The 25,776-nt window shown below is 40.7% G+C and overlaps 1 protein-coding gene across 1 annotated transcript in view; it reads left to right on the top strand.

Annotated features, from left to right (window-relative positions):
- ESRRB (estrogen related receptor beta) overlaps positions 1-25,475 on the top strand; it is a 44,745-nt gene extending 19,270 nt beyond the window's left edge. Inside the window, exons 3-4 of the mRNA XM_027844706.1 lie at positions 15,963-16,278; positions 25,231-25,475. Of these exons, the coding sequence (XP_027700507.1) occupies positions 15,963-16,278; positions 25,231-25,475 (561 nt within the window). The remainder of the gene's footprint in view (positions 1-15,962; positions 16,279-25,230) is intronic.
- Positions 25,476-25,776: the final 301 nt, after the last annotated feature.

Here is a 25,776-nt window from a genome sequence, read left to right as displayed (position 1 = left end):
AAAAAAAAAAACCCTCTGATACCAAGACACCAAGGTTGGTGCTCCTGTTCATGGGAGAGCCCAGGAGGGAATCCAAAAGACTAATTTCAGCCCTTCATTTCTTTTAAAAGTTATAGAACAGATAGCCTGGGTACCAAACCTGTGTGAGAGGACCTTGGGTAAGTCCTTGTGTCTTTTTTCCCGATTTTGTTGGTGGAAAGAAGAAGTTTAGAACACAAGTATCTTGTGAGTAAGGATTGTTTCGTGGTTTGTTCTTTTATCCTCAGTACCTGGTACAGAGTAGGCGATTAGTAAATACGTCTTGATTGATTGATCAAAGATCAAGTAATATTCATGAACAACAATAATACAAAGATTACTCTTATAGAAGCATAGGAGCGCAAGCTTAGATCTGGAAGGGACCTTTGTTGTTGTTCAATTGTTTTCAGTCGTGTTTGACTCTTTGCAACCCTATTGGGGTTTTCTTGGCGAAGATACTCGAGTGGTCTGCCATTTCCTTCTCCAGCTCCTTTAACAGATGAGGGAACCTGAGGCACAGTTAAGTGACTTGCCCAGGGTCATACACCTAGTAAGTGTCTGAGGCTGGATTTGAGCTTAGAAATGACCCCAGCCTGGGCACCTCTATGCACTGTACCATCTGGCTCTTTATCAGATCCAGCCCCCTCATTTTACAAATGAGAAAGCTGAGGCCCTTGCATAGTATATAGAAGACCAGTCTCAGAGTCAGAGAGACCTGGGTTCAAGTCCTGTCTCTGACATAAAATAGCTATGTGACATTAGGTAAGTCATTTAGACTCAGTGCTTAGGCCACCTTTTTATATTAAATGGCCTATTTATATAGACCATTTTCTAAGAGTATGAGTTACAAGGAGCTGTCAATCTGCATCTGTGGAGACAGTTTCCACACTGGGATTCTAGAAGTTCTCTACACAGATGAAGACATGGATCCAGTACAAAACAAAACAAAACAAAATATAATCAAATAATATTAACAATGGTGACTCACATTTATACAATGTGATCGTTTCAAGGTTTTTATATAAAAGTTTAGAAAGTACTTTTTCCAAAACAACTCTGAGATTGTTGTAGTAGGTTGTAGTTGTAGTTGTTGTAGGTAGGTAGTAGTAATATCATCCCCTTTGCACAAAGGAGGAAACTGAGGTTCATCAAGGTGAGGTGACCTACCTGCCCAAGGTGAGACAGCAACAGAAGCAGTAAAAGTGCTATGGGTCTCAGAAGCAGTTGATGTACACAGAGAAATGATATCACAACCACCCGGGGTGGTGTTTTTAATTACCTTATATTCAGCAGAAAGAATTCAGAGAGCAGGTCTCTTAACGCCAGAGAGCCGAAAGTATAGGATTTTCCTAACCACTCTTTCCCAGCTGGGAACAGTGGAAAACTACAGACCAAGCGAGTCGTAGACTCTTTTGCCATTCTGCTGGGAAGAAAAGTAAGAGCAGCGTTTCCTTACTCAGACTGCCCTGATTTCTAGGTATCTGTACAGCCCATCTTTAAAAGCCACAGAGAATCAGAGTGTGATGATTATTTGTTTGTGGATCAACACAAACCTGCCCCCTGTTTGGGGGGGCAGGTCCCTGCTCCTGCCTCAGGTGGACCATTTATTGCCAGCCTGGGTCTTGATTGGAGAAGCTGGACAAACAGCACAGGACTGTGGGGGAGATAGGCTGAGGGCAGAGAGGGTAGGGTATGGGACTGCGGACTCTCACTCTGAACCCAAGTGTTTTCTTCCTTGATTCAGCAAGGACTGAAGAGCAGGTGCTTGTCTTCTTACTTTACTGGAGCTCTGTGACTCTCAGAGTTTTAGGTTCCATGGTTTTTTAACATTACAGTGAGACCATGTAGCCTGTATGCAAAGGGCCCAGCCCACTTCAGTCATCCCTGCCAGGAGCAGCCAGTGTGACCTGATTTGATATATCTCTAGCCATATGCATATTTTCCATGTTGACCTTCATACAGCCTCTGTGTACTAAAACTTCAGTGACTTTAATTATGGCCCTGATAAAAACACATTGTCAAGGGCTTTTATTTTAAAAGCATGTTTACCAAAGTTGGAGACCACTGTGCAATCCAGTTGCATACCTCAGACGCAATGAAAAATTAAAAAAATAGAATGGGTCTAATAAACTCTGACCTGTGTATTATTAGGTGGCATTTCTTTGGCATGCTAAGTTTTGTGAAGCACTTTTCATACATTATCCTTTCTGATCCTCACAACAGTCTCCTGAGGTAGGTGCTATTATAATGCCCATTTTGCAGATGAGGAAACTGAGTCTCAGAGAGGTTAAGTCACTCACACAGCTAATGAATGATTTAGGTGAGATTCAAACATTCCTGATTCCACATTCAGGGCTTAGTCTACTAGGCCATGCCTTATCTTTCTAGAACCGTAGGCATTATCATGTGTGAGAAAAAAAAATTCATTTCCTTGTCACCAAAATCTTATGAATTAGACCAATAATCTAAGTTGTTAATTTTAAAAATTTTATGTGGATTGTAAAAATATCCAACATTCTTCCTATAATGTATCTTCTTTCTTTCATGCTTTAACCATCCTCAGAGGGTATGGGGGTTGGTAAGTGGGGTTGGTTATAATCTTATGGAGATGGGACCTAAATTCTGGAGTTCAGAAAGATTGATGGTGACAAGTAGGAATGGCTGCTAGTTAGCTCAGCAGACTGATTGTTTGGGATTTCATATTGCATGTTTTCTTGATTCTTTGGATTTGGGGAGCTGCAATGGCCAACTTCAGAAAGCCTTTCTAAGCCTTATAAACTCTAGGACTTCCCCTTTCCCCAGGGCACTCCCCTTTTAGTGCAGAAAGCCATCCATGTTATTCCAACTCAGCATGTGTGTGTTTGCAGGTGGTTAATGCCGGGTGTACCCTCTCCTAAGGAGCTCAGCCTAGTGAGGATTATATTCTCTGCTTTTCGAAGCTGCCTGTTGCTGGTTCAGCAACAGTGGTGGGGTTAGGCTGCTGCTAAAGATACCTCAGCCTGGATTGCTCCACTAACCCAGCTAAGGGATCCAGTACAATCTTCCAGCTTGCACATTGAGCCTGAAGCTCATGGGTGGTCAGCATGGGGGAAGGGTGATAGGACTGTGTATTGATAGCTGATGGGCGCCCCTTGGTGTCACTACTCTGTCACCACCTTTCTCTCTCTGTCCTGAGCTCCTTTCTGAAGGCCATTGCAGCCCAACCTACTGCTGCTGTGCTCTCCCTCAGTGCAATGGTCTCCCCTCATTCTCCTTGTCCCCCAGGGGATTTCTTGAAACTATTGACTGTTGTGAACTTGGGTTTGAATCCTGTCTCTGCTCCTTACCAGCCATATGGCTTTCATTTGGGATCACTGATCTGGGGCTGAGATACCCAGGGCTTCAAGCTGGTTTGATTCAAAGTAGGACCTTTCCTCTAATGCCTGAACACCCTTAGGTTAACCTATGTAACTTATGGCTTGGCCTTCTGGGGAAAGGTCTTGATCTGTCCTGGTTCCATCACTTACTACACATCACTTCTCTGAAATGGATACCATAATATTTGCACACAGTTGTTTCACAAGGCTGCTGTGAGGATCAAATTAAATGATAATCTAAGTGTAAAACACTTTGGAAACCATGGTTTAGGGACTGGACCTGTGATATCAGGGGTATAGGGAACTCCCAGATAAAGAAACTCCCTGTAAGCAATGCAGATCTGCATGGTTCTGCAGCTGACAGTCTTAGAAAGCTTTCTAGAGCACTGAGTCAAGTAACTTGCCCTGGGTTACAGAGCCAGGATGTGTCAGAGGCAGGACTTGAACCCAGGTGGTAGGCTGGCTCTCTAGCCACTAAACCACACTGTCTCTCAAAAGTGATATAAAAAGGTGGGCTATAACAATAATTATTCATAGAGAAGCTCTATGACCCAAGACAAGTCACTTAATCTCTCAGTACTCTAGGTAGCTTTCTAGGACTGTAAGTTGTAGAGGAGAAGATATAATAATAATAATAATAACAATAACAGTAATAACATCTAACATTTATATAGTGCTTACTTTGTCCCACTTTATGATTATTATATCATTTGATCATTGCAACAACCCTGGAAAAGAGGTACTATTATTATCCCCATTTTACAGATGAAGAAACTGAGGCAAACAGAGGTTAAGTGACTTGCCCAAGGCCACACAGCTAGGAGGTATCTGAGGCCAGATTTTAACTCAGATCTTCTCGACTTCAGGCCTAGTGCTCTATCCACTGCTACTGTGCCTCCTGATAGTACAGTAAAACAAAACTGAATCCAGTTGCTCTTCAGCTATCATAATGAAAGATTGTTCTCTCCCCCTCCCCTGAATTATGTTGCACTTGAGAAAACTAAGTGGCACAGTGGATATATTGTAAATCTTAAAGAGCTATTTAAATCTTAGCTGTTATTATTTTTATGAATTACTAATAATAATTATTGTATCAACTAGAAAAAATAAAACAAAACCCCCCAATATTAACTTGCCTCTTATTCTAAATATGTTTGTATGCTGAGTTCTCAGGCATTTAATTTAAGGGCAGATGCAAATGGAAAGGGAATAACCATTGATATGGAGCTTGCTATGTGCTAGGTACTATCCTAAGCACTTTTAAAAATACTATCTCATTTGATTGTCATAACAACCTGTGAGATAGATGCTACTATTATCCCTATTTAACAATCAAGAAAATTGAGGCAGGCCGAATTTAGTGACTTGCCCAGAGTCACACTGCTAGTAAGTGCTTGAGGTGGACATAGAGGATGTTGGATCTAGAATCAGGTTTAAACTGGGTTTAAACCCCCAAATGAGATAATGTAGCTAAATTACTTGACAAACTTTAAGGTATTTTATAACTATTATCATTATTATTAAGAGTATAGATAAAATTAATTAGCATAAACTCAAACCTTTACAGGTAAATCCTATCTTAATAGTAGCACTGTCCAAGGTGCTAAATGTTTTCATCTTTTATTTCTGAGAGGTATAATGGTTATAGAACCAACCTCCAGCCCTGGAAGACCTGGTACAAGTTCCATCTTTGACATACACACACACTGACTGTGTAATCCTAGGCAAATTATTTAATCTCTCAGTGGGCAGGTAACTCTTTGAGAGCAGGAAATTCTGACCAGAAAGTCTTAATGCTAATCACAGATCCAGTCCAAAAGCATGTTTGTTTTTCTAATTGTTATCTTCAGTTTTCTTCTACCCACTACTGAACTATCCTATGTTTTATCTTCCCCAATTTGAGGGTGAGATCTTGAGAACAGGAATTGGTGTTTTTCTATTTTTATATCCAGTTCTTAGCACGGTGCTTGGCACAGAATAAACATTTAATAAATGTTTTTAAAAATTCACTCATTCATTTACCTACTTTTATTTCTGAATATGTCCTCCCCTTCCTTACCTGTGGAATTATTCCTTGTAACAGAGATTTTAAAAAGAAAGAGGAGGGGAAAAAAGCAATTCAGTAAAACCAATCAACACATCAACCCTATCAGATACTATTCAGTGTCCCAAAAAGTCTCAATGAAGTTTTAAGCTTTAACCCAGTAGGTGACTCCCCACACCCATGGTACTCTATCTTTGAAAAGATGAGAGGGTGGTGTCTTTCTTCAACCCTTTCTGGAGACAAGCTTACCCCAACTATTTTTGAATGAATTGACTTAACCCAGTTAGGATCAATGACAAAACCCAGCTGAACATGACTGTCCATCAGTCCCTGAGGAAGCAAGACTGAAAGTGCTCTCTCTAGGAGTGGGCCCAGTGGTAGACCTATTTCGTTTGTCCTCCCTCCCTGACCATGGCTTACCAACCTTTTTTGAATCCTTGTTTCCTTTGAGATTTTCAGTAAATCTTCTCATGCCCTTTATTCAATTCGAAAGAAAGTGAATTTGAGTTTGAGGATTATATTTTTGTTGAAATGTATGATGTATTGCATGTACATGAATATAGAACCAAGAATCTCCACTCAGTTCATAAAGTTGGCAAAATATTGATTTTATTCATTTATCTCAATAAAAGTTCACTGAAACTAAAAAAAACATAAGAAATACATAAAATGCATACAAAATAAATATATAAAATACATAAGAAATAAAACAATTTCAATAGGATAATATAAATATTTAACAAATATTCATACTCCCAACTTAGCAAGCTTGTCATACCCCTGGAGTTCATGCTGGGATTCCTCAAGTTAGGAGATTCTTTCCTAGAGAGAGAACAGAACCCTTTAGGTTGTTCAGGGACAGATCATGCAGGAGGGGCCCTGTAACCTAATCCATCAACAAATATTAAACTCTGAACATGTGCAAGGCTCTGTGTTAGTTGCAGTGGGGAGAGAAGGGGAAACCATATGTGGCATCCAAGCAGCTCTTGAGGGGTCTTAGAGTCTAGTCTGGGAACAACCCCCCCCCCAACACACACACATAAACACACATACACACACATGAAAAGACAACTAATGAGGCAAGATGTGGTTTATTGCCAAATGAGTGATATGCAGACAAGAAATATTAGAGAGTTTCAGAGAGTGAAAGGGCTCTATGAACTAGGCTAAATCATGAGGATTTCATGGAGAGCGAGGGGAGAGACACTCAGTCTTCACTGATAGATAAGATATTGACCAACAAAGAGGAGAAAGAGGGAAGAGGGGTCCAAGTGAAAACACAGTGAACAAAGGTGGATTCAGGGGACAATGAAGAGACCATGCCTGAAGTGAAAGGGGTAGCAAATTCTCAGTCACCATTCCCCTCCTGCTCCCCCATTTTCTAAAGACACAGGACCCCATTCATAAGCATGAGTTGCAAAGTCTGACACCAAGAAATAAGCCAAACATTAGACTGAATGAAATCCTGCCCATGCAGCAGGGATAGCCCCTTAGAGACAGGCCCTACGTAAATTAACAGTATCATCACCACTTAATTAAGGGCCAGGTCTACCCCTAAACATGTGTTTTTTCATTGTGTTTTGCCTTTTTTTTTTTTTTTTTTTTGCTCAGGCAAACAATCCGAGTCCTTAAAGGGACTGTGGCCCAGCTTTCTTCCAGGTGAGGGAGAGAAGATTAAATGGAGACCCGATGCCTACGACCAAGAATGGGAATTACTTGATTAATTGCATTCAACAAACATTATTAGCTCAATGTCCTCCCCAGGCAGCTTGGAGGCCTTCCCTTTCCAGTGAGGTCTCCCCTTCTCTCTTGTCACTCCCTGTGCTGCCCCACCTCCCTAACACCCCAGCATCTATCACTCCTGCCATTTGCATGTGGCTTGGGAGGGGCCACCTGGAGGGGCCTCCTTACTGACAAGGGAGGCTCTGGGAAATTCTTCTCCCGGGGTAGCCACTGTCTGTCTTTCCCTAGGAAGACAAGAGTGCCAGCAGATGATGAAATATGGGGAGCCAAGTGACAGCAGCTGTGTCTGGAGTGGCCTCAGATCCTATAATTACATCTCCCTTTATTACCTCTGCTAATGGCCCTCCAGGACGACAGAAACGATAATAAATTAACAGATTATGAACTCTACTTGCCACAAATTATGTGTTTTTTTAATTCTGGGAGCTTATACTGCCAAAGCACTAAGAGAGGGAGAAAAAGAGCTTGAATGTTACTACTTCAGCCAGTGCCAATAAAGCAACTTTTCTGGGACTTATATGGGTCTGGAAAGGAAGGGCAATGAGTGGAGCTTTCCACCTGTCTCCTAGGCATGCCCGGGGACAGCCTATGATGCAAGAGCCCATTCCATCCCAGGGGTGGGAAGGAACAGGTGAATTGATGAACTCCTGTCCTAGGAGAAGCTAGATGTGCTTCCTTGGGCGAGGGACCACTCAACAACCAAGGGAATTCTGAAACTCCCTTAGGGAAAGGGACCAGCCATGAGTGCAACTCAGACCTTAAATTCAACAAGCTTTTGTTAGGAGAAACCTTATTGTGGTTGAACGTATGATCTACAGAGCAGCTAGGTGGTGCTGTGGATAGAGCACTGGCCCTGGAGTCAAGAGGACCTGAGTTCAAATGTGGCCTCAGACATTTACTATCTCTGTGATCCTGGGCAAGTCACTTAATCTTGATTGCTTCCAAGAAAAGAAAGAAAGAAAATATGATCAAAGATTTTAGAACTAAAAGTGACCTAAGTGTTCCCTCAGAGCCATTGAATTGAGGGCCTTCATTTTACAGGTGAGGAAATTAAATAATATTAACTTATATTTATATAGCATTATAAGCTTTACACATATCAAAGCAGTAGTGTCAAAATCATTTAGAAAGGGATCCCAGGCTCACTAATAATGACTTAGAAAACCACAAGTTAACATTATCCGTGTTGTAGTGTATTTTTATTTATTTTGTTAAATACTTCCCAATTATATTTTATGTAACCTGATTTGGCCTGCATGCAGGAATGGTATAGTGTCTGCATGCTTGACACCTCTGTATTATTAAATAATACAGAGGTATTACTTAATAATACAGAGGTAAGTGCTATTATTATCATCTACCCCATTTTTTACAGATAAGAAAACTGAGGCTGAGAGAGATTAAGTGACTAGTCAAAGGTCACAGAGCTAAGATGTATGTGAGGCAGGATGTGAACTCAGGTTCATTCTAACTCCAAGTCCAGATTTCTACCTACTGTGCTAGCTGCACAGAGTTTAAGCCTAAATAATTCAAGTCATACAGCTAGTAAGTTCCTGAGGCTGGTTTTGAACACAGGTCTTCCTGGCTCTTTTAAATTATTGATGTTTTGTTTTGATGTTGTAAACATTTACAGATCACTCCCACTTTTTGAGAGGTCTCTTGCAACAAAATAAAGCAGTTAAGTTAAATTGATATTACTTTAATCTCACCTGAAAGTGTATGCACATTTTACATCTATAGTAGCCCCCTTCTCTATTTTAAAAAATTAACAGAAATCTATTTTCCCTCTTTCCCACTTTCTACCCCATTGGAAAAAGGAAAGAAAAACATTTCTTGTAACAGATATGCATATTCAAGCAAAACAAATTTCCTTAATTGCTGCATACATATATATGTATATGTATTTGAGGCATCTGGGTGGCTCAGTGGATAGAGCACTGGGCCTGGAGTCAGGAAGACTTATGTTGAAATCTGGCTTCAGACACTTGCTAGCTGTATGACTCTGGGCAAGTCACTTAACCTCTATTTGCCTTAATCCACTGGATTAAATTATATTAATTTAATATTATATAATTAAATTATATTAAATCCATATATATTTATATATTTGTGTGCATATTTTTAAATATATATGTATACACACATGCCTTATTCTATGCTCAAAATCCTTTGCTTCTCTGTAATTGATAGATTCATCATGGATTATCTAGAATTGTGAATGGTCTTTGCCTTGATCTTAGTTCTTTTTTTTTTTTTGGCTAGGCAATGGGGTTAAGTGACTTGCCTAGGGTCACACAGCTAGTAAGTGTCAAGTGTTTGGTCTGAGGCTGGATTTGAACTCAGGTCCTCCTGACTTCAGAGCTGGTGCTCTATCCACTGCGCCACCTAGCTGCCCCCTTGATCTTAGTTCTTACAGCTTTCAAAGTTGTTTGTTTTTACAGTTTTCTCCAAGCTCTCAGCATTAGAGTATCTTTGCCTGTCTTCTCACTTATTTTCTTCTTTGATGGTCAATTCCACTGTTGTCCACATCATACCAGTTTTTGTCGATGGCAACTAAGTTGGCAGTTATATCTGGGTAATTTTCTCCACCACTCGTTTGATGATTTTGATCATTTTAGCAAATCTTCAGTCAGAGGTATTCTTCTGAGTTCTCAATAGCTGGCCAAGAGATCAGCAGAACCTTATACTGACCTACAGAGTCTGATCTGCAGAGCCAAATACTACTGTATAATAGTATGTCCTCAAATCCTCCTTTCTATTCTAAAATCTTCACTTTTAATTTAAAGTAGTGAAGAAAGAGAGGGGACCCCTCTCTTTGACCCCCATTTGAAGGGTCAAACTCCCAGAGATGACAGGAGTGGATAGGATCAAGGACACCAGTAATGGAGCTAGAATTAGCAAGGAGAAGGGCTGCATCTTTCTCTGAGACATATTATATTTAGTCCTATAGGTCAAAACTAGGAACAATGGGTTAGAAATTACATTGTGGCACATTTAGACTGGTATAAAGAAAAATTTGCTAACGATTTAAGTTGTCCAAAAGTAGAGTAGGGTACCTTGGGAGTTAGTGAGATTCCCTTCACTGGAGAACTTCAAGAGGAGACTTGTTCAGCCATTTTTCAATTATGTCCAATTCTTTGTGACCCCATTTGAGGTTTTCTTGGCAAAGTTACCGTAGTGGCTTATTCTTTCTTTTTTTAGCTCTTTTTTAGAGATGAGGAAACTGAGGCAAACAGGGTTAAGTGACTTGCCCAGGGTCACTCAGCTAGTAAGTGTCTGAGGCCAGATTTGAACTCTGGAAGAGAAGTCTTCCTGACTCAGCACTCTATCCACAGCGCCACCTAGTTGCTTTAAAGGAGACTAGATAGCCATTTTTTTGAGATGTTGTAGAAGGGACTTCAGGTCCAGTAGGGGTTATATGAGAAGTCTCTGAGGTCTCTTCTAACTGATGGGCCAACATGGCACATCTTTTATTCCTGTGTCCAATAACTAATTTTCTTGTGCTCACTAACACCTATGAATTCTTGTTATAATTCTGTGGTGCATAAAATGCCTTTTTCTTATTCAAAAGATGCAAATCTACTTTTTAATGTCAAGAGCCCCACACCACTTAGGGATCTTATCAATCATTCCAACGATTCAGATAATTTCTTCTTTTTCTCTTGCATTTCTGTGTCCTGTTCTCACTCTCTTGACATTGGTGAGAGTTTCTCTCTTCCCCCTCAGATTATTCTTTTCCATTGGCTCTCAATTCTTGCTTGGATCATTTCTTTCAAGGGGCACCGAGAGGAGAGAGGAGGTCGCCACTGCTTTACTAGAATGGCATCCAAAAGGCACTTGAATATGCATATGGGAATATTTTGGAATGGGGTTTTGGTTAGAAGGATGTGGAAAGAGGCTGACCCCTTTCAAAGAGAATCAAAGAGAGAGATCAGAAACCTAGTCCATCTGCTCATACTAGTAATGCTTAATCTCAGATCGTTCTCTTCATACCTTTTACTACACATGGTAGGCACACAATCGCAATACAATATAAACTTCCGTGGGGTCACCTTTTTCCCTAAAAGCAAGACTACCTCCCACTACATATACACATGCATGCGTGCGCCCGCACACACACACACACACACACACACACACACACACACACACACACAGTACATAGTAGGCAGAGGCCACTGACCTTAAAACTTAGTCCAAAAGTAGAACAAATACTTGATCGGGTTTACTTTGAACTGGATAATTTCCAAGGTCCCATCCAACTCTGAAATTCTGTGGTCCTTAGTACAAGGTAAAGCCTCCATAGGAATGCCCTCTCAATAACGAGGGAGCCAATGGCCATTAGAAAGAATTAATGCTATCTAAAATCTTTCTAGTTTATTTTCCTGATTACACCAACAGGACTTTGCTTGGCATTTTTCCTCCATTTCCAAAGGCCTTGCCCCCTATTTTACTCTGGCTATATCCCTTCTCCCTCCTCTTCTGCCACCTCCTCAACTCAATGGTCTATCGATTCCTTTCCCTTCTGCCCCCTACTCCTCTTTCTCTTCCTTCCGCCTGTCTGCCTTCTACCCCCCCAACCCCTATCCCCAATCCAACATATTCCAATACATACACTTATGTGCCTGCTGATTGGTATCTGTTAATTAATGTAGCCTGAGGCCTCTCTCCCCTTCAGTGGCCTGATAAGGAAAATTGGATGTCCATCCCTAGATTCTCCATTATTGCCTCCCACCTCCCCTGGCAACTATAGGCATGCACACATCTTCTCACACTAACGGCATTGTGATAAATACATAATCACCTGCCCCTCTCCTTGCTACTGCATCTTTGGCTGAGATAACACATATATCAAAACCCAAAGCATGGCCAGTCAATATAGCAATCATCAGCTCTTTTGTTAATTGCTGACTTGATAACAAGGAACATCAAAGGATCATTGAAGACTTGGGCTCCATAGACCCAGCTGCAGGCACAAGGATGCTCAGACAAGGAGGATGCTGGGGAGTCTGTATAATTCACTCCTTGAGTATGAGTCTCTGCTATAAGGTGCTCTGAACAAGCTTGAGCAAAGGAATGCTAGGAAGCAATGTGGTATGGTGGAAAGAGTATTGAAATCAGAAGTCCCAGGATTGACTCCTATGTGACCCAAAGTAATCAATCTATCAAGTTAATTAACTTCTAAGGGCCTCAGTTTCCTCATCTGTCAAGTGAAGGCAATTGAACTAAATGGCCTCTAAGATCTTTCTAGCTCCAACATTCTGTGATTCCCTTTTGGGGAAAAGGAAAAATACATTTATAGAAAGAATCCATTTATAGAAGAGGACTAGTGGCAGGCCAGGGTAGAGGGCATGGGAGGTATAGGATAAAAATAGATGAGGGGAAGAGCCAAAGACACTTGAAAAGAAAAAGTCTGCAAATACCCCTGTAAAGTCCACAATTTAATTTCCCTAGAAGCAATTAAAGGACACATAAGGTCTCTTTGTATCTAATCAGCATTTGCTGGAGCCAGTGCTTTGGGGCACTTAGGTAGTACAGTGGATAGACCACTGACCCTGGAGTGGAGAAGACCTGAGACACTTATTAAATGTATGACTCTGGGCAAGCTGTTTAACCTCGATCGGCTTAGTTTTCTTATCTGTAAAATGGAGATCCTAATAGGGTTTATGTGAGTATCAAAAAAGAAAATATTTGTAAAATGATTTCAAATATTTGTAAAACACTATAGAAATGCTGACTATTATTATTATTGGTGCATGGGAGAGGTAGGAGTTGGCAGGAGAAAGAAATAGTGTGGATTATCTAAGACAATCCATGGATCACCAAAGAATACCAACATCAGCTATATTTGGTTTTGACCAATGTTTTATGAAATCTTTTGGCCCCAGACTTTCTCTTCCTAATTTTATCTTGTCGAGGTTAATATTCAAAGGAGTCTGCATCCTCTGAGTACACTGTGACTGAAAGAAAACTCACAGCACGGGGATGAGGGTCTGAGGGTAGCAATCTAGAAGTCTCTGGGTCATGGGAGAAACTAGCCTGAGATTTAACCTGGTTAGTAGACTGATGATGGAATGATGCATGGAATCATAGAATTATAGAATAGATTTATAGAATCACATAATTATAACATAAGATGCATATTCAGGCCAAATTGAAAATATCATATTCATTGTACACACCCAAACATAGAAGCAGAAGAGTGTCAAATGCTGAAAGGAACTTTGGTGGTAATCTGCTCCTACCTGGTCATGTTCTAGATAAGAAACTGAAAACCTGAGAAATGAAGTGACGTATCAAGATCATATAACAAGGGTGTGGCAAAGTCAGGCAATTCAATTCAATTCAACAAACAGTTCTCAAGCGTTATCCATGTGCCGAAAGAACACCTCTCCCAGAGTAGACCAAAACCCAGTTCTCCTTTATTCCTAGTTTAGAGTAGCACCAGGTAGATATGTGGTGCAATGGATAGAGCACTAGGCCTGGGGTCAGGAAAATTCACCTTAAAGAGTTCAAATCCAGCCTCAGACACTTACTAGCTGTGTCACCTTGGCAAGTCACTTAGCTCTGTTGGCCTCAGTTTCCTCATCTGTAAAATGAGCTGAAGAAGGAAGTGGCAAACCATTCCAGTATCTTTGCCAGGAAACCCCAAATGGGGTCATGAAGAGTCAGAAACAAAGAAAAATGATTGAAAGAGACAGTAGCACCAGCATTTATATTCAGGAGAATTCTGCCTTTTCTTCCCAAAGTGTAAGACTTAATCACTCTGCCATTCCTTAACTACCTGAAAAACTTTCTCCTTTTTTTGTCACTTTTCATTTGGCCAAGAACCCATAGCCTCAACTTCAAAAATCAATCAACCAATCAATTAGTCATATGCCGGACACTGTGCTAGGTGATGGGAATATAAAGACAAAAATGGAAAAGGACCCTCCCTCAAGGACCTTACATTCTTTTGATAGAGACAACACATATGTAAACCTCTCTCTGACTCAGTTTCCTCATCTGTAAAATGAGAATAATAATAGAACCTACCTCACAGAATTGCTATGAATAGAAATTGACATATTTGTGAAGTGCTTTATAAACTGTAAAGTGGTATATTCATGCTATTGTTATTATTATTATTTAAGTATATATGGAATAAATGCAAAAAAAAACACAAGATAGTCTGGAAAGAAATCTTCTTGAGGATGGATTAGAGAGAGGAGAGGCTTGAGGTAGGAAGACAAATTAGGAAGCTATTGCAATGAACCAGAAGAAAGGTGATGGGAATCTGGCCTAGGATAGCATATGTGAGTGGAGATGGATGGATGGATGGATGGGAGAGATGTTATGAGGGTAGAATCGACAAGACTTGACAGCTGATGAGATATGGTAGGAGGGATGAAGGAAAGGGAAGAATGGACGATAGCACCAAGGTTTCAAGCCTGAGTCACTAGAAGAATGGTGGCACCACTAACAGAAATCTAGGAAGGAGGTAAGTGTTTTTAATTGAGGAAAGGAGGGGTGTGTTTGTTTTAGACCAGCCAAGTTTAATTTTAAGGGAATTTTCAGCTGTCAATCTAAAATAATCTTGACCCCCTCAGTATTACAGGAATGGCTTGAAAGAAAAAAAAAAAACAGATGTACAAGTTCTTCATAAAGCCAGATCTAGATCATAGATATAGAGTGGAAGGAAGGGACCTTAGAGGCCATCTTATCCAAACTCTCTCATTTTGCAGAGAAGGGAAACAGAGGCCTGGGGAGGTTAAGTAACTTGCCCACAGTCACACAGATACTAAGTGACAGAGAGTATTTGAACTCAGGTCCCATGGTTGAAAGTTCAATACTTTTCCTCTTGCATCATGCTATTCATTCAACACAAATGAAATTCCACAGAGAAGCCTAAGAACTGAGTCAGAACAGAAGATCTAAGCACTGCTTCAGTGCCTTCAGACAAGTCTAGAAATGAAGGAACAAGGAACAAGAAGGAGCAATGCAGTCATTTAAAACCTCCAACTCTGTCCATTTACTCTTGAATGCCCTCTACCCAACATATTCCCATGATGCTAGACAATCACATGCCACTTAGAAATGTTCTTCCAGTGGTGATGTAACATCATCAGTAGGAGCTGAGATTAAGAACAGGGTAGAGATGGGTCTTAGACTGAAGGATTTTGAACTGGAAGAGACCCTTAAAAATCATTTAGTTCAACCTCTTTGTTTTATAGTATAAAGAAATGGAGGCCCAACAACGTTATGACTTGCCCAAGGTTAATAAGTGCAAAAAAAGATTTGAACTCCGAGACTCTTTGATTGCAAATCTAGTGTATTTGTTACTATATCTTAATTCTTATCATCCCCATTTTGCAGATGGGGAAACTGAGGAGGCTAAGTGACCAACAGCCACAAAGTGGCAGAGTTGACATTTAAACTCAGATTTCCTTAATCATACAGATTCATACAAAATCTTGAAGGTAGAAGGGGCCACAGTGACCCTCTGGCCCCTTCTGTCCCTGAACAAGAATCTCTTCTAAAAATAACCAATGAGAAAGGACCTTCCTCCCAAGTCAGCCCATTCCACTTTTGGATAGCTCTAATTGTTTGAACATTTTTTTCCTTAAATCAAGTCTAATTTGCCTCTTTGCAATTTCTGTCCATTCATTACTCCTGATTTTTCCCTATGTACAGTATTATTGCTTTTCACACCACGGTAGGCTGTTTGGTAGCTGGCTGGCACCATCCTCCCGTTTACCTTCCTAGAAAAGCATTAACTACTCTAGAGACCACCAGGCAAATGCTTCTCTTCCTTACCTTAGTTTGACCAGGCTCTTGTGTTTTGGCTTTCTTGCTCTTCTAAACCAGGGTTCTCAAACCTCTCCCTGGGAGACCAGATGAGCCTGCTGCAGAGTGCCTGGATGGAGATCCTCATCCTGGGCATTGTGTACCGCTCCTTACCTTATGATGACAAATTGGTGTACGCCGAAGACTACATCATGGATGAGGAGCACTCCCGCCTCACGGGACTGCTAGAGCTCTACTTGGCCATCCTGCAGTTGGTACGCAGGTACAAGAAGCTCAAGGTAGAGAAAGAAGAGTTTGTGACCCTCAAGGCCCTCGCCCTCGCCAACTCAGGTAATGGTCCATGCTACATTTGCATAAGCCAGGGAGACCCTTGGGGCAGGGGAAACTGGAGGAGATGGACAACAGCATCAGCTTAGATTCTAGAACAGAGCTCTTGGGTCCTGTAATCTTGAGTTCTTGAGTGAACTAGACAGTCTAGGCTATCAACAATGACTGAAGTCAAGTCTTCTCCTTCTCAGAGGAGAAGAAGGAGTGAAATTAACCAGCTAGGGCTGTGGAGACAATAGTAGGATGCAGTCAACTTTCTATGATTTCAAATAAGGGGAAGGGATTAAAATAATAATTATCATGGCTTCTTTTTCTAGTATTTGATAATTTAAAAAGTATCTTTCTCCCAACAACCCTGTGAGGTAAATATCATAAACATTATTATTATTATCCTCATTTTACATATAAGGAAAAAGAGGCTTAGGAAGATGGACTGATTTTTTCTCATGGTCACATAGCTATAGTAAGAGGCAGACCCAGACTAGAACCCAGACCTTCTGGCACCTAGTTTAGAAAATGCTATCCATATTACACTATGTATCAGAATACACGATGACTTTTTGATAGGAGGTAGATTTAACATCCTAATTATTTCACTTAGTGTAGCATTAAAACAACTTTACATTTCATTTCCTGAATACTCAAGCAGAAAGCTATACAATAGAAAGTGGGTAGAGGAATGATGTAGTCGCCAGGAGGGTACTGGGGAGTGTGGGCAAGTCAACTTGCAATTAAAAAGATACAGATCACATCATCTGAGTTTAAAGGAGGTCTCAGAGCACACCTCCTCTAACTCATACCTGGATAGGGAGCCTTTCTACAATATCCTCCCTGACCTCTCTAAAACTTTTAATACCATTGACCAAACTTTACTCCTTGATCAACTCTATCCTCCTGACTTCTGTGATACTGCCTCTTTCTGCTTTGCTTACCTATCTAAATACTCTTTTTGATCTCTTTTCATCTCTTAGTTTCTTTTCTTAAATTTTCAACAAGAGGTTCTATTCCATCATTCAGTTCCATGCCTTTCCTTGAGGGCCATGAATTAACAAAGAACTCTACCTCCAGAGATGACCAGTTGTCATTCTTAGCTTCTATTTCATAAATATCTGATGCAAACATAGACACATTAGGAGTCTGACTTTAGTGGGAAGAAACAAATCAAGTGGAAAAGGCCATCTTCTAACAGAAATAGCCTTCAGATTGTACCCTAGCCCAACATTGGATTCATATGTTTTTTCTACTCTCTCAATAGTTCTGATATGAAGTAGAATGTGAGACTACTAGATTAATTTCTGTGAGAACAGAGATCATGTATGCTTTAAACTTTGTATCTCCCCCAAGGTCTAGTCTAGTGCTCTGTATATAATTACATATTTAATAATGTTTGCTGAATGAAGGAATAAAGAAATTAAAGTGCAATGGAGGAGGCTTAAAGTGTTATTCATGTTATGTAATCTTAACGGGCCCTCACTGTTGCATGGCAATTGTTTTGTTGTTCCATCACAATCCCTACAGTAGCTTTTACAAACTTCTTTCTTCAAGCTCCCTGCATCTTCCACAGTTCCCTCTCTTTCATCAGATGTTTTTATCAACCATTTTACTGAGAAAATCAAGGCCATCTATCTTGGATTCCTTTGTCTCCTCTAATCCATACCTCAGTGGATAGAGTGATGGGTCTGGAGTCAGAAAGAACTGAGTTCAAATCTGGCTGTAGACACTAATAGCTGTGTGATCCTGGGCACTTAATTTTTGTCTGCCTCTGTTTCCTCTACTGTAAATATGGGGATAATAATAGCCCTTACCTCCTAGAGTTTTTGTGAGGCTCAGATGAAGTAATATTTGTAGCATAGTGCCAAATATATAGTATGCATTTAATAAATGCTTGTTCCCTTCCCTTTCCCAACCCCATTTCCTTCTCTGAGGAAGAGATGACCCTTCTTGTCAGCTATTGCTACTTTGATCCTACCCTCTCCTGCTTTTCTGGAATCTTTCTCAGCAATCATCCCATCCCATCCTGCATCATCTTCTGCATTTCTCTTTCTGCTCTTTCCTTACTTCCCACAAGTATCCTCAGCTCTTCTCCCATATTTGCCATCCTTGCCTCAGCTCTTTTTCCATCCTTGCTCAACCTTGCCACCCCCTTTCACAGCCATATTCCTAGAAAAGCTGTCTACTTCTACCAACTCTGATTCTTCACTATTCATTTTCACCCTTTATAATTAGGGCTCTGTTCTGAAACTGTTCTCTCCAAGGTCACCAATGATCTTTTAATTGCCAGGGCCGAAAGTCCTTTTCTCAGCACACATCATTCCTGACCTCTGCAACTTTTGATACCACTGACCAAACTCTACTCCTTGATCAACTCTATCCTCTTGATGTCAGTGATACTGCTCCCTTCTGCTTCACTTACCTATCTAACCACTCTTTTTAGTATCCTGACTTATTATCAATTTCTTCTTCCCTTAGTCTGACTGGCTTTAAGCTTCTTTCTGGGACCCTTTTCTCACTCTATCTTCTTTCCCTTAGTGATTACATCAGCTTTAATGAGTTCAGTTATAATCACTACACAAATGACTTTCGAATTATAAATATAGCCCTATTTTTTTCTTTTTTCTTCAAGCCCAGTATTGCCAACTGCCTGCTGGATATATCTATTTGAATATCCCACCAGCATTTCAAATATGCCCCCAAATAATCTATCAACTTCCCCCTTAATTTTAATTAATCAACCTTCCCCTAAATTTCTGTTGATGGTACAGCCACTCTCCCAGTCATCCGGGATCAAATAAAGTAATACTTGTGAAATGCTTAGCACAGTGCTTGGGTGCTTAATAAATGATTGTTTTCTTCCTTTCCCTCCCTTTTTCTCCTCTCCCCTTCTCTCCCCCTTTCCCTTGGAGTCATCTTCTCTTGGAGTCATCCCTCACTCTCTCAGCCAAACAATGGTCAAGTTCTGTTAACTTTATTTCCACAACATTCTTAACACCTACACTCCTTTCTTCTCTCCCATGGCTCTTTCCCTAGTTCAGCCCTATTCATTTCCTGACTAGACTATTTTAATAGCTTTCTAACTCATCTACCTGCCTCCAATCTCTCCCTGCTACAATGCATCTTTTATATTGGCCACTTCCAAAGTAATCTTCATAAGACACAGGTCTGTCACCCCCTTGTTCACAATCCTTCAGTGATTCTCTACTGCCTTTAGAATAAAACAGTCAATCAACAAGCATTTATTAATTGCCTGATGTGCCAGGCAAAGTGCTAAGCCCTAGACACTGTGTGTGATGTTTAAGGCTCTCTGTGGTATGGCTCTAACTTTATTTTCCAGCTTCATCTCACATTACTCTTCTGCGTGAACTCTACTTATCAGTCAAACTGGACAACTAGCTGTTCTCTGAACTTGTCATTCCATCTCTGACTCTGTGCAGTTACGAAAGCTGTTTCCCATGCCTGGAATGCACTCCCTTCCCATTGCAGTCACTATGAGACCTTATCTTCCTTTAAGAATCATCTCAGGTGTCTCCTCCTTATGAAACCTTCTTCCTCCCCAGTTGTTACTTCTCTTTTCCTCTCAAATTACCTTGTATGTCCTTGTCTGTGGATATGTTGCACCCCCAGTTGTTACTTCTCTTTTCCTTCTCAAATTACTCTATATTTCCATAGATCCCTCTCTGTCTCTCTCTCTGTCTCTGTCTCTCTCTCTGTCTCTGTCTCTCTCTCCATCCCTCCCTCTCCCTTCTCTTTCTCTCTCTCTCCCTTTCTCCCTCTCTCTCTTCACACACACACACACACACACACACACACACACACACACACACACAATGTTCCACTCCTTCCTAATAGAGTGTAATCTCCTTGAGTGTACTATTTTTGTCTTTGTATCCCCAGCACCTAACATAGCATCTTGCACACAGTCAGCTTTTAATAAATATTTGATTGATTTGAAAATGCTGATGGGACATGGGAAAGGAAGCCATAATTTCTTGCTTAGGGTGGATGGGGGTAGGAAGGGAAACTAGAGAAGGCTTCATAGCTGCAGTGATGTTAGAGCTAGGCTGGGTCTTAAAAGGTTAGTAGGATTTTAACGCATATTGATGGGTTGGGAGGGCATTTCAGATGGAGAATTAGAATTAGCAAAGGCATAGAGGTATGTTAGAGAATAAGTATGTTCAAGGGATGATGAGTACTCGGGTGTACAATCCTCTTTTTGTGTTCTATTGTGTACATAGAAATGCCCATTTTATTTGGCGTTTGTTTAGTTTGAAATAAAAACACATTAAAAAGAAAAGAAAAGAAGAATAAAAATGATGAGTAATCAATTTGGCTGGAACTTAGGGTGTATGTAGAGGGGATTGAGAAATAGAGTTGGAAAAGCAGATTAGTACTAAATTATAAAGGGTCTTAAGTTTGAGTTTTTGCAATGGGAGTCACTAAAGACTTCAGAAAGGGAGTGATGTGATTAGAAATCTACTTCAGGAAGATTAATCTCACCACAGTGTATTCAGGGAACAAAGGGAGTGGAGGCAGAATGACAAATCAGGACAAGCTATTGAACAGGTAATAAGGGCCTGCCCTACTAGGAGTAGTAGCAGTAGAAAAAAATGAGGGAAATATTATGGAGTTAGAAGTAACAGGGCAGTACAGACTACCAATGCCCTCTTCATTTTGCTCAGTTCATGGAGGTATTTGGGGCTTGTTTCTTTAGGAGCTGAGAGGCCGGTAGAGGAGAGTGCTGGGTTCCATGATGGCTATTGTGGCCAAGGATCCCCTGGGAACTTTGCTGGCCTCTGTTCGCCCTGCGCTACTGCAGTCCCAAAGTTCCCTGACAGCAGTAAAAATTCATAGTCATTGATTTTGTAATTAACAGTTTATCAATGCCATCAATACAGACTTGCTGATGGATTGCAAAGAAATTAATCCTGCAAAGTTTTGTTTTTTTTTAAGACAGCTGCCAATTTCATTCTCCTTTATGGGGGTGGGGTGAGGGAGTGAGGATGGGGAAAAGAAAGGTAGACAGCAGTTGGGAATCTAGGGGATGAGATAATGGTTCTGTACGGCCACTTGCTGGCACTGTTCCAAATAGCCTCTGGTCAGGTGCAATGGAGATCTCTTTATAACCTGCTAAGAGAGCAAGAATGGAAGGATGTACTCGACCTAACATATGACAAAGGCTGACCCCTCACTGGTTGCTGAACAACATTCCCTCGACCTACACTTTTCTAGCAAGGACAATGGGGCCAGTAACACTCAACCTAGAAAACGGCACCATTACCGTGCCAGATAAATCATAGATTCTGCCACCCCTCAGAAAACAAGACAATAATCTAAGGATACAAGGATAAGGATAAGAATCTAAGGATATATATCATGTGATTCTTCTAACCAACCCTCTCCCTAAAGTCAGAGGCAGAAGTTTAGGCTAATAATAGACTTCTGGGTTAGAGCGGCGTCTTGGTAAGTCATGCAGAATCACACAGAACCTCAGAGTAGGAAGGGACTCCCAGGGGTCATCTAGTTTAACTCATACCTGAAAAAAACTTGATTCTGTTTCTCTCTACAACATACCTGAGCAATGGTCATCCAGCCTTTGATGAAAAGTTTCAAATGGCAAGGGTGGCGGTGGTGGAGGGGAGACCCACTACTTCCTGAGGCAGCTTATTCCACTTTGGGGTACCTCTAATTCCTAGAAGGTGTCTCCTTCCACCAAACCTAAATCTTCCTCCCTGCAGCTATGACCCATTGTTTCTAGTTCCTCCTTCTGTAGCCAAAAAGGTCATATCTAATCCCTCTTCCCCACAACAGCCCTTCAAATAGTTGAAGACAGAGATCATTCCCACTTCAGTCTTTTCTTCTCTGGGCTAGATATTTCCAGTTCTTTCAACTGATTTTCCTGTGTCATGAACCCAAGGTACTTTACCCTTTATCTGTCCTTCTCTGAATATGGTCCAGTTCATATAATCTTTGGTCATATTTGAGTTTGAATCTAACCAGAAATTGTTCCTTATTTTTTTTTCTTTTTTAGAAACCTCAAAAGGAGGGGGGAATTCTTCTGGCTTTCCTTTCCCTTCCCTTATTCCAATAATTCAACTTCAGGAAGTTCCAATGTCACCTTCTTTGGGACCCACAGTTTAAGAAGTGCTGATGGGGCCACAAGTGGAAAAAGTTTAAGAAGCCCTGCAGTACATTTGTGCCCCTGGGTGGGGGTGAGAAGATGGAGATATTGGGGTATCCATTGATTCATTCATTCATTCAATAAATATTATTAGGTGCCCACTACATGGGAGGCCCTTTATTCAATGCTGTGGAGAATACAGAGATGAACAAGATACCATTTCCCTCCTAAGAAACTTACCATCTAGTGGATTTTTGAAGGGCAGAAGCCTAGGATGTTAGTTTCACAAGATTATTTCATCAGAAACTGAAGTACATATTTTGAAAATCTACATGTTTACAGCACAATTCTCCCATATCACAGCATGAGATATGACCAGTTATGAATTTTAAAAATGGAAATTTCTATATTTCAAAAAGAAAAGCTCAAATATTCCTGCCTGACTATTTTTACCCTCTTAACTAAAAAGGTTTTCTACTGTCTCACTGTGGTACCTCTCCAGGCCTAAGCCTAGGCCTAAGTCTCTCTCAGACTCTGGGGAACACTAGTACAGTCATGAAGTAAGGCAAAATGAAGGCTCTATAGGGTCAAGGAAGGAGAAACAACATGCTGGGCCATCAGTGTTTCCTTCCTCCAAAGTTTAGCTCAGCCCATGGGCCAGGCTGTCCAGGTAGCATCACCCTACCCACAGGTTTCTCTGCCACAATAATGTTTGTAAAGCACTTAGCGCAGTGCCTGGCACATAGTAGGTGCTTCACAAATGTTTGTTTCCTTCTTTCCTTCCACAAGCCCAGATAATTCAAAACACCCAAGAATTCCAATACCAGCTACAGTTGGCTTTGATCAATGTTTTATGAAATACTTTGGCAAAAGCCTTTGCCTGCCTCATTTTGCCTTGCCAGGGTATTCTGCTCCCTGTCAAGTACCAGAGGGACATCACAGAGAGTCATTCTGATTCTAGTTTCCTTCACCTTCAGTGAGCTTCTTGCCTCCCACATCACTTCTTATATGTGTGTGTGTGTGTGTGTGTGTGTGTGTGCAGATAGATATATGCATATGTATATTTATCTGTATGTAACATGCCTGTATACATATTGATATATATTTTATATATCTACATGCTATTTCTTCCCATAGAATGTAAGGACCTTGAGGAAGCTTACATTGCATTATTTCATTTTAGTCTTTATATTTCTAGACCCTAGAACTGTGCCTTAGACATGGTAGGTCTTATTAAATGTTTACTGATTGATTGAAGTCCTAATGAACTCCTAAGCATGTTCTGATCTAATATGATTATTATTGTATTATTACATATTATATGACATGTATTTATAATATATGCTATTTATAATAACATGTAATATAACATAATGTATATATTATTATAATATATGATAATACAGTATATGTTTATAATATAACATATAATATATTGCATATTTATAATATATAACATAATTCATTATGTATTATAATATATTTGTAATATGTATGCAATATAACATAACAGAGAACACATCCTTGGGAATTCATTAGCACCTCAATCAGTTATAATAATAATAGCTAGCTTTTATATAGTACTTTAAGGTTAGCAAAGCACTTTACAAATATCTCATTTTATCATAACAACTCTGGGAGGTGGATGCTATTATTATCCCCATCTTACAGATGAGGAAACTGAGGCAGATAATGATTAAGTGGCTTGCCTAGGTCCACACAAGTAGTTTCTGGGGCTGGATTTGATGTTAGATGTTCCTGACTCCAGGTCCAGAGCTCTATCCACTGCACCACCTAGCTGCCTCAAGAGGGTTGAGATATAGTGGTAAAAGGTAGAGAGAAGCAAAGCCAGTGTCATTCATAAAGCATACACAAAGCAGCACAGGCATTTATTAATTTCTTACTACATGTACAGAACTCTACTAAGAACTGGAGATACAAAGACAAACTTCCTAAAAGTTCCTAAATTCTAAGAGCTTGCCTACATTCTGTGGAGGGGACACAGAGGTATCAAATGTCAGTTCTTCCTGTGCCTTCCTTAATGAGTAATTGAGTGAATGACTTTGGTGGTGGAAGACAAAGGGAATGTAGGTACAGTTATCTCTTCCATATCGTGGGGGTTAGGGGCAAGGCACCCCCATAAACTGGAAAATCTGCAAATTTTTGGCCCTCCCTTTGTACCAGAGAAGTCTGAATTATTCTGGTATTAAAAGATAAAATATGTTGATATTTTACAATACTATACATATATTTTATGCATTTCTGAGTTTCTCAACTTTTTCTGTGTTGTCTGCTGGCCTTTGCGTGTCACCTGCAGCTTCCACAAAACTCCCCCAAGATTCCCATTTAATTTCTTATGCCTCAATACATTGAAACCATGATGGGGAGAGTCGTGATGTGGAATGGATAATTTTAATTGGAGCTAAACCTATATGAGCAGCTATGGGAATTTTATAGCTCTATGCTCAGGGGAATAGTAGGACTTTAATAAAAGAGGTAGGGTGGTATAATAAGAAGATAATTGAATTAGGCATCAGGCAATCTGGTGTCTGATTTAACATAAGCTAGCTGTATGACCTTGGCCAAGTAATTTCCTCTCTCTACCAGGCCTCAGCCTGTAGTAGGAAGAGTTCAGAATAAGTGACCTCTAAAAAAGTTCTCTCTTCCAGCTCAAACAGCCTACGATACTAAGGTTTCTTCAGGCTCAAATATCTTATTACATACCTAAGGTCTCTTCCAGTTCAAATATCCTGTGATTCTAATATTTATTTACAGGGGAGTCCCCCCCCCCTTCCGTTAGTCATCACAATCTTGCTTCCCAGCCTTTCTTTTCTTCACAGATTCCATGCATATAGAAGACATGGACGCCGTGCAAAAGCTTCAAGACCTGCTCCATGAGGCCCTTCAGGACTACGAGCTGAGCCAGCGCCACGAGGAGCCTCGAAGGGCAGGCAAGCTGCTGCTGACCTTGCCCCTGCTACGGCAGACGGCAGCCAAGGCCGTCCAGCACTTCTACAGCATAAAACTGCAGGGCAAGGTGCCCATGCACAAACTCTTCCTAGAAATGCTGGAGGCAAAGGTCTGACGGCCCTGGCGCCCACTCCTAGCAAACACACAGACTCCAGCCCACAGACAGACAAAGGGAGGGAGGGAAAAGTCAACCCCGCGGCCACTGGCTTTAACCTTCCACTCATTTATTGTGGCTAAGAGCAAAACCGGAAGAAGTCATTTACCATCCGTCCATCTGTCTGTATGCCGAATCACATGTACAATGGGGAGTGGGGATGTGGGGGGTGGGAGGGGGCGGGCTGGGGTGGAAGAGGGGCTGTTCAGTTCATTTGTGATCTGGTTTTTTGGGTTTTTTTTTTTTTTTTGGTTGTGCTTCT

Source organism: Vombatus ursinus, unplaced genomic scaffold, assembly GCF_900497805.2.
Source record: "Vombatus ursinus unplaced genomic scaffold, bare-nosed wombat genome assembly UNPS02014945.1, whole genome shotgun sequence".
Classification (NCBI taxonomy): Eukaryota; Metazoa; Chordata; class Mammalia; order Diprotodontia; family Vombatidae; genus Vombatus; species Vombatus ursinus.
This window is presented reverse-complemented; position numbering and strand designations above follow the sequence as displayed.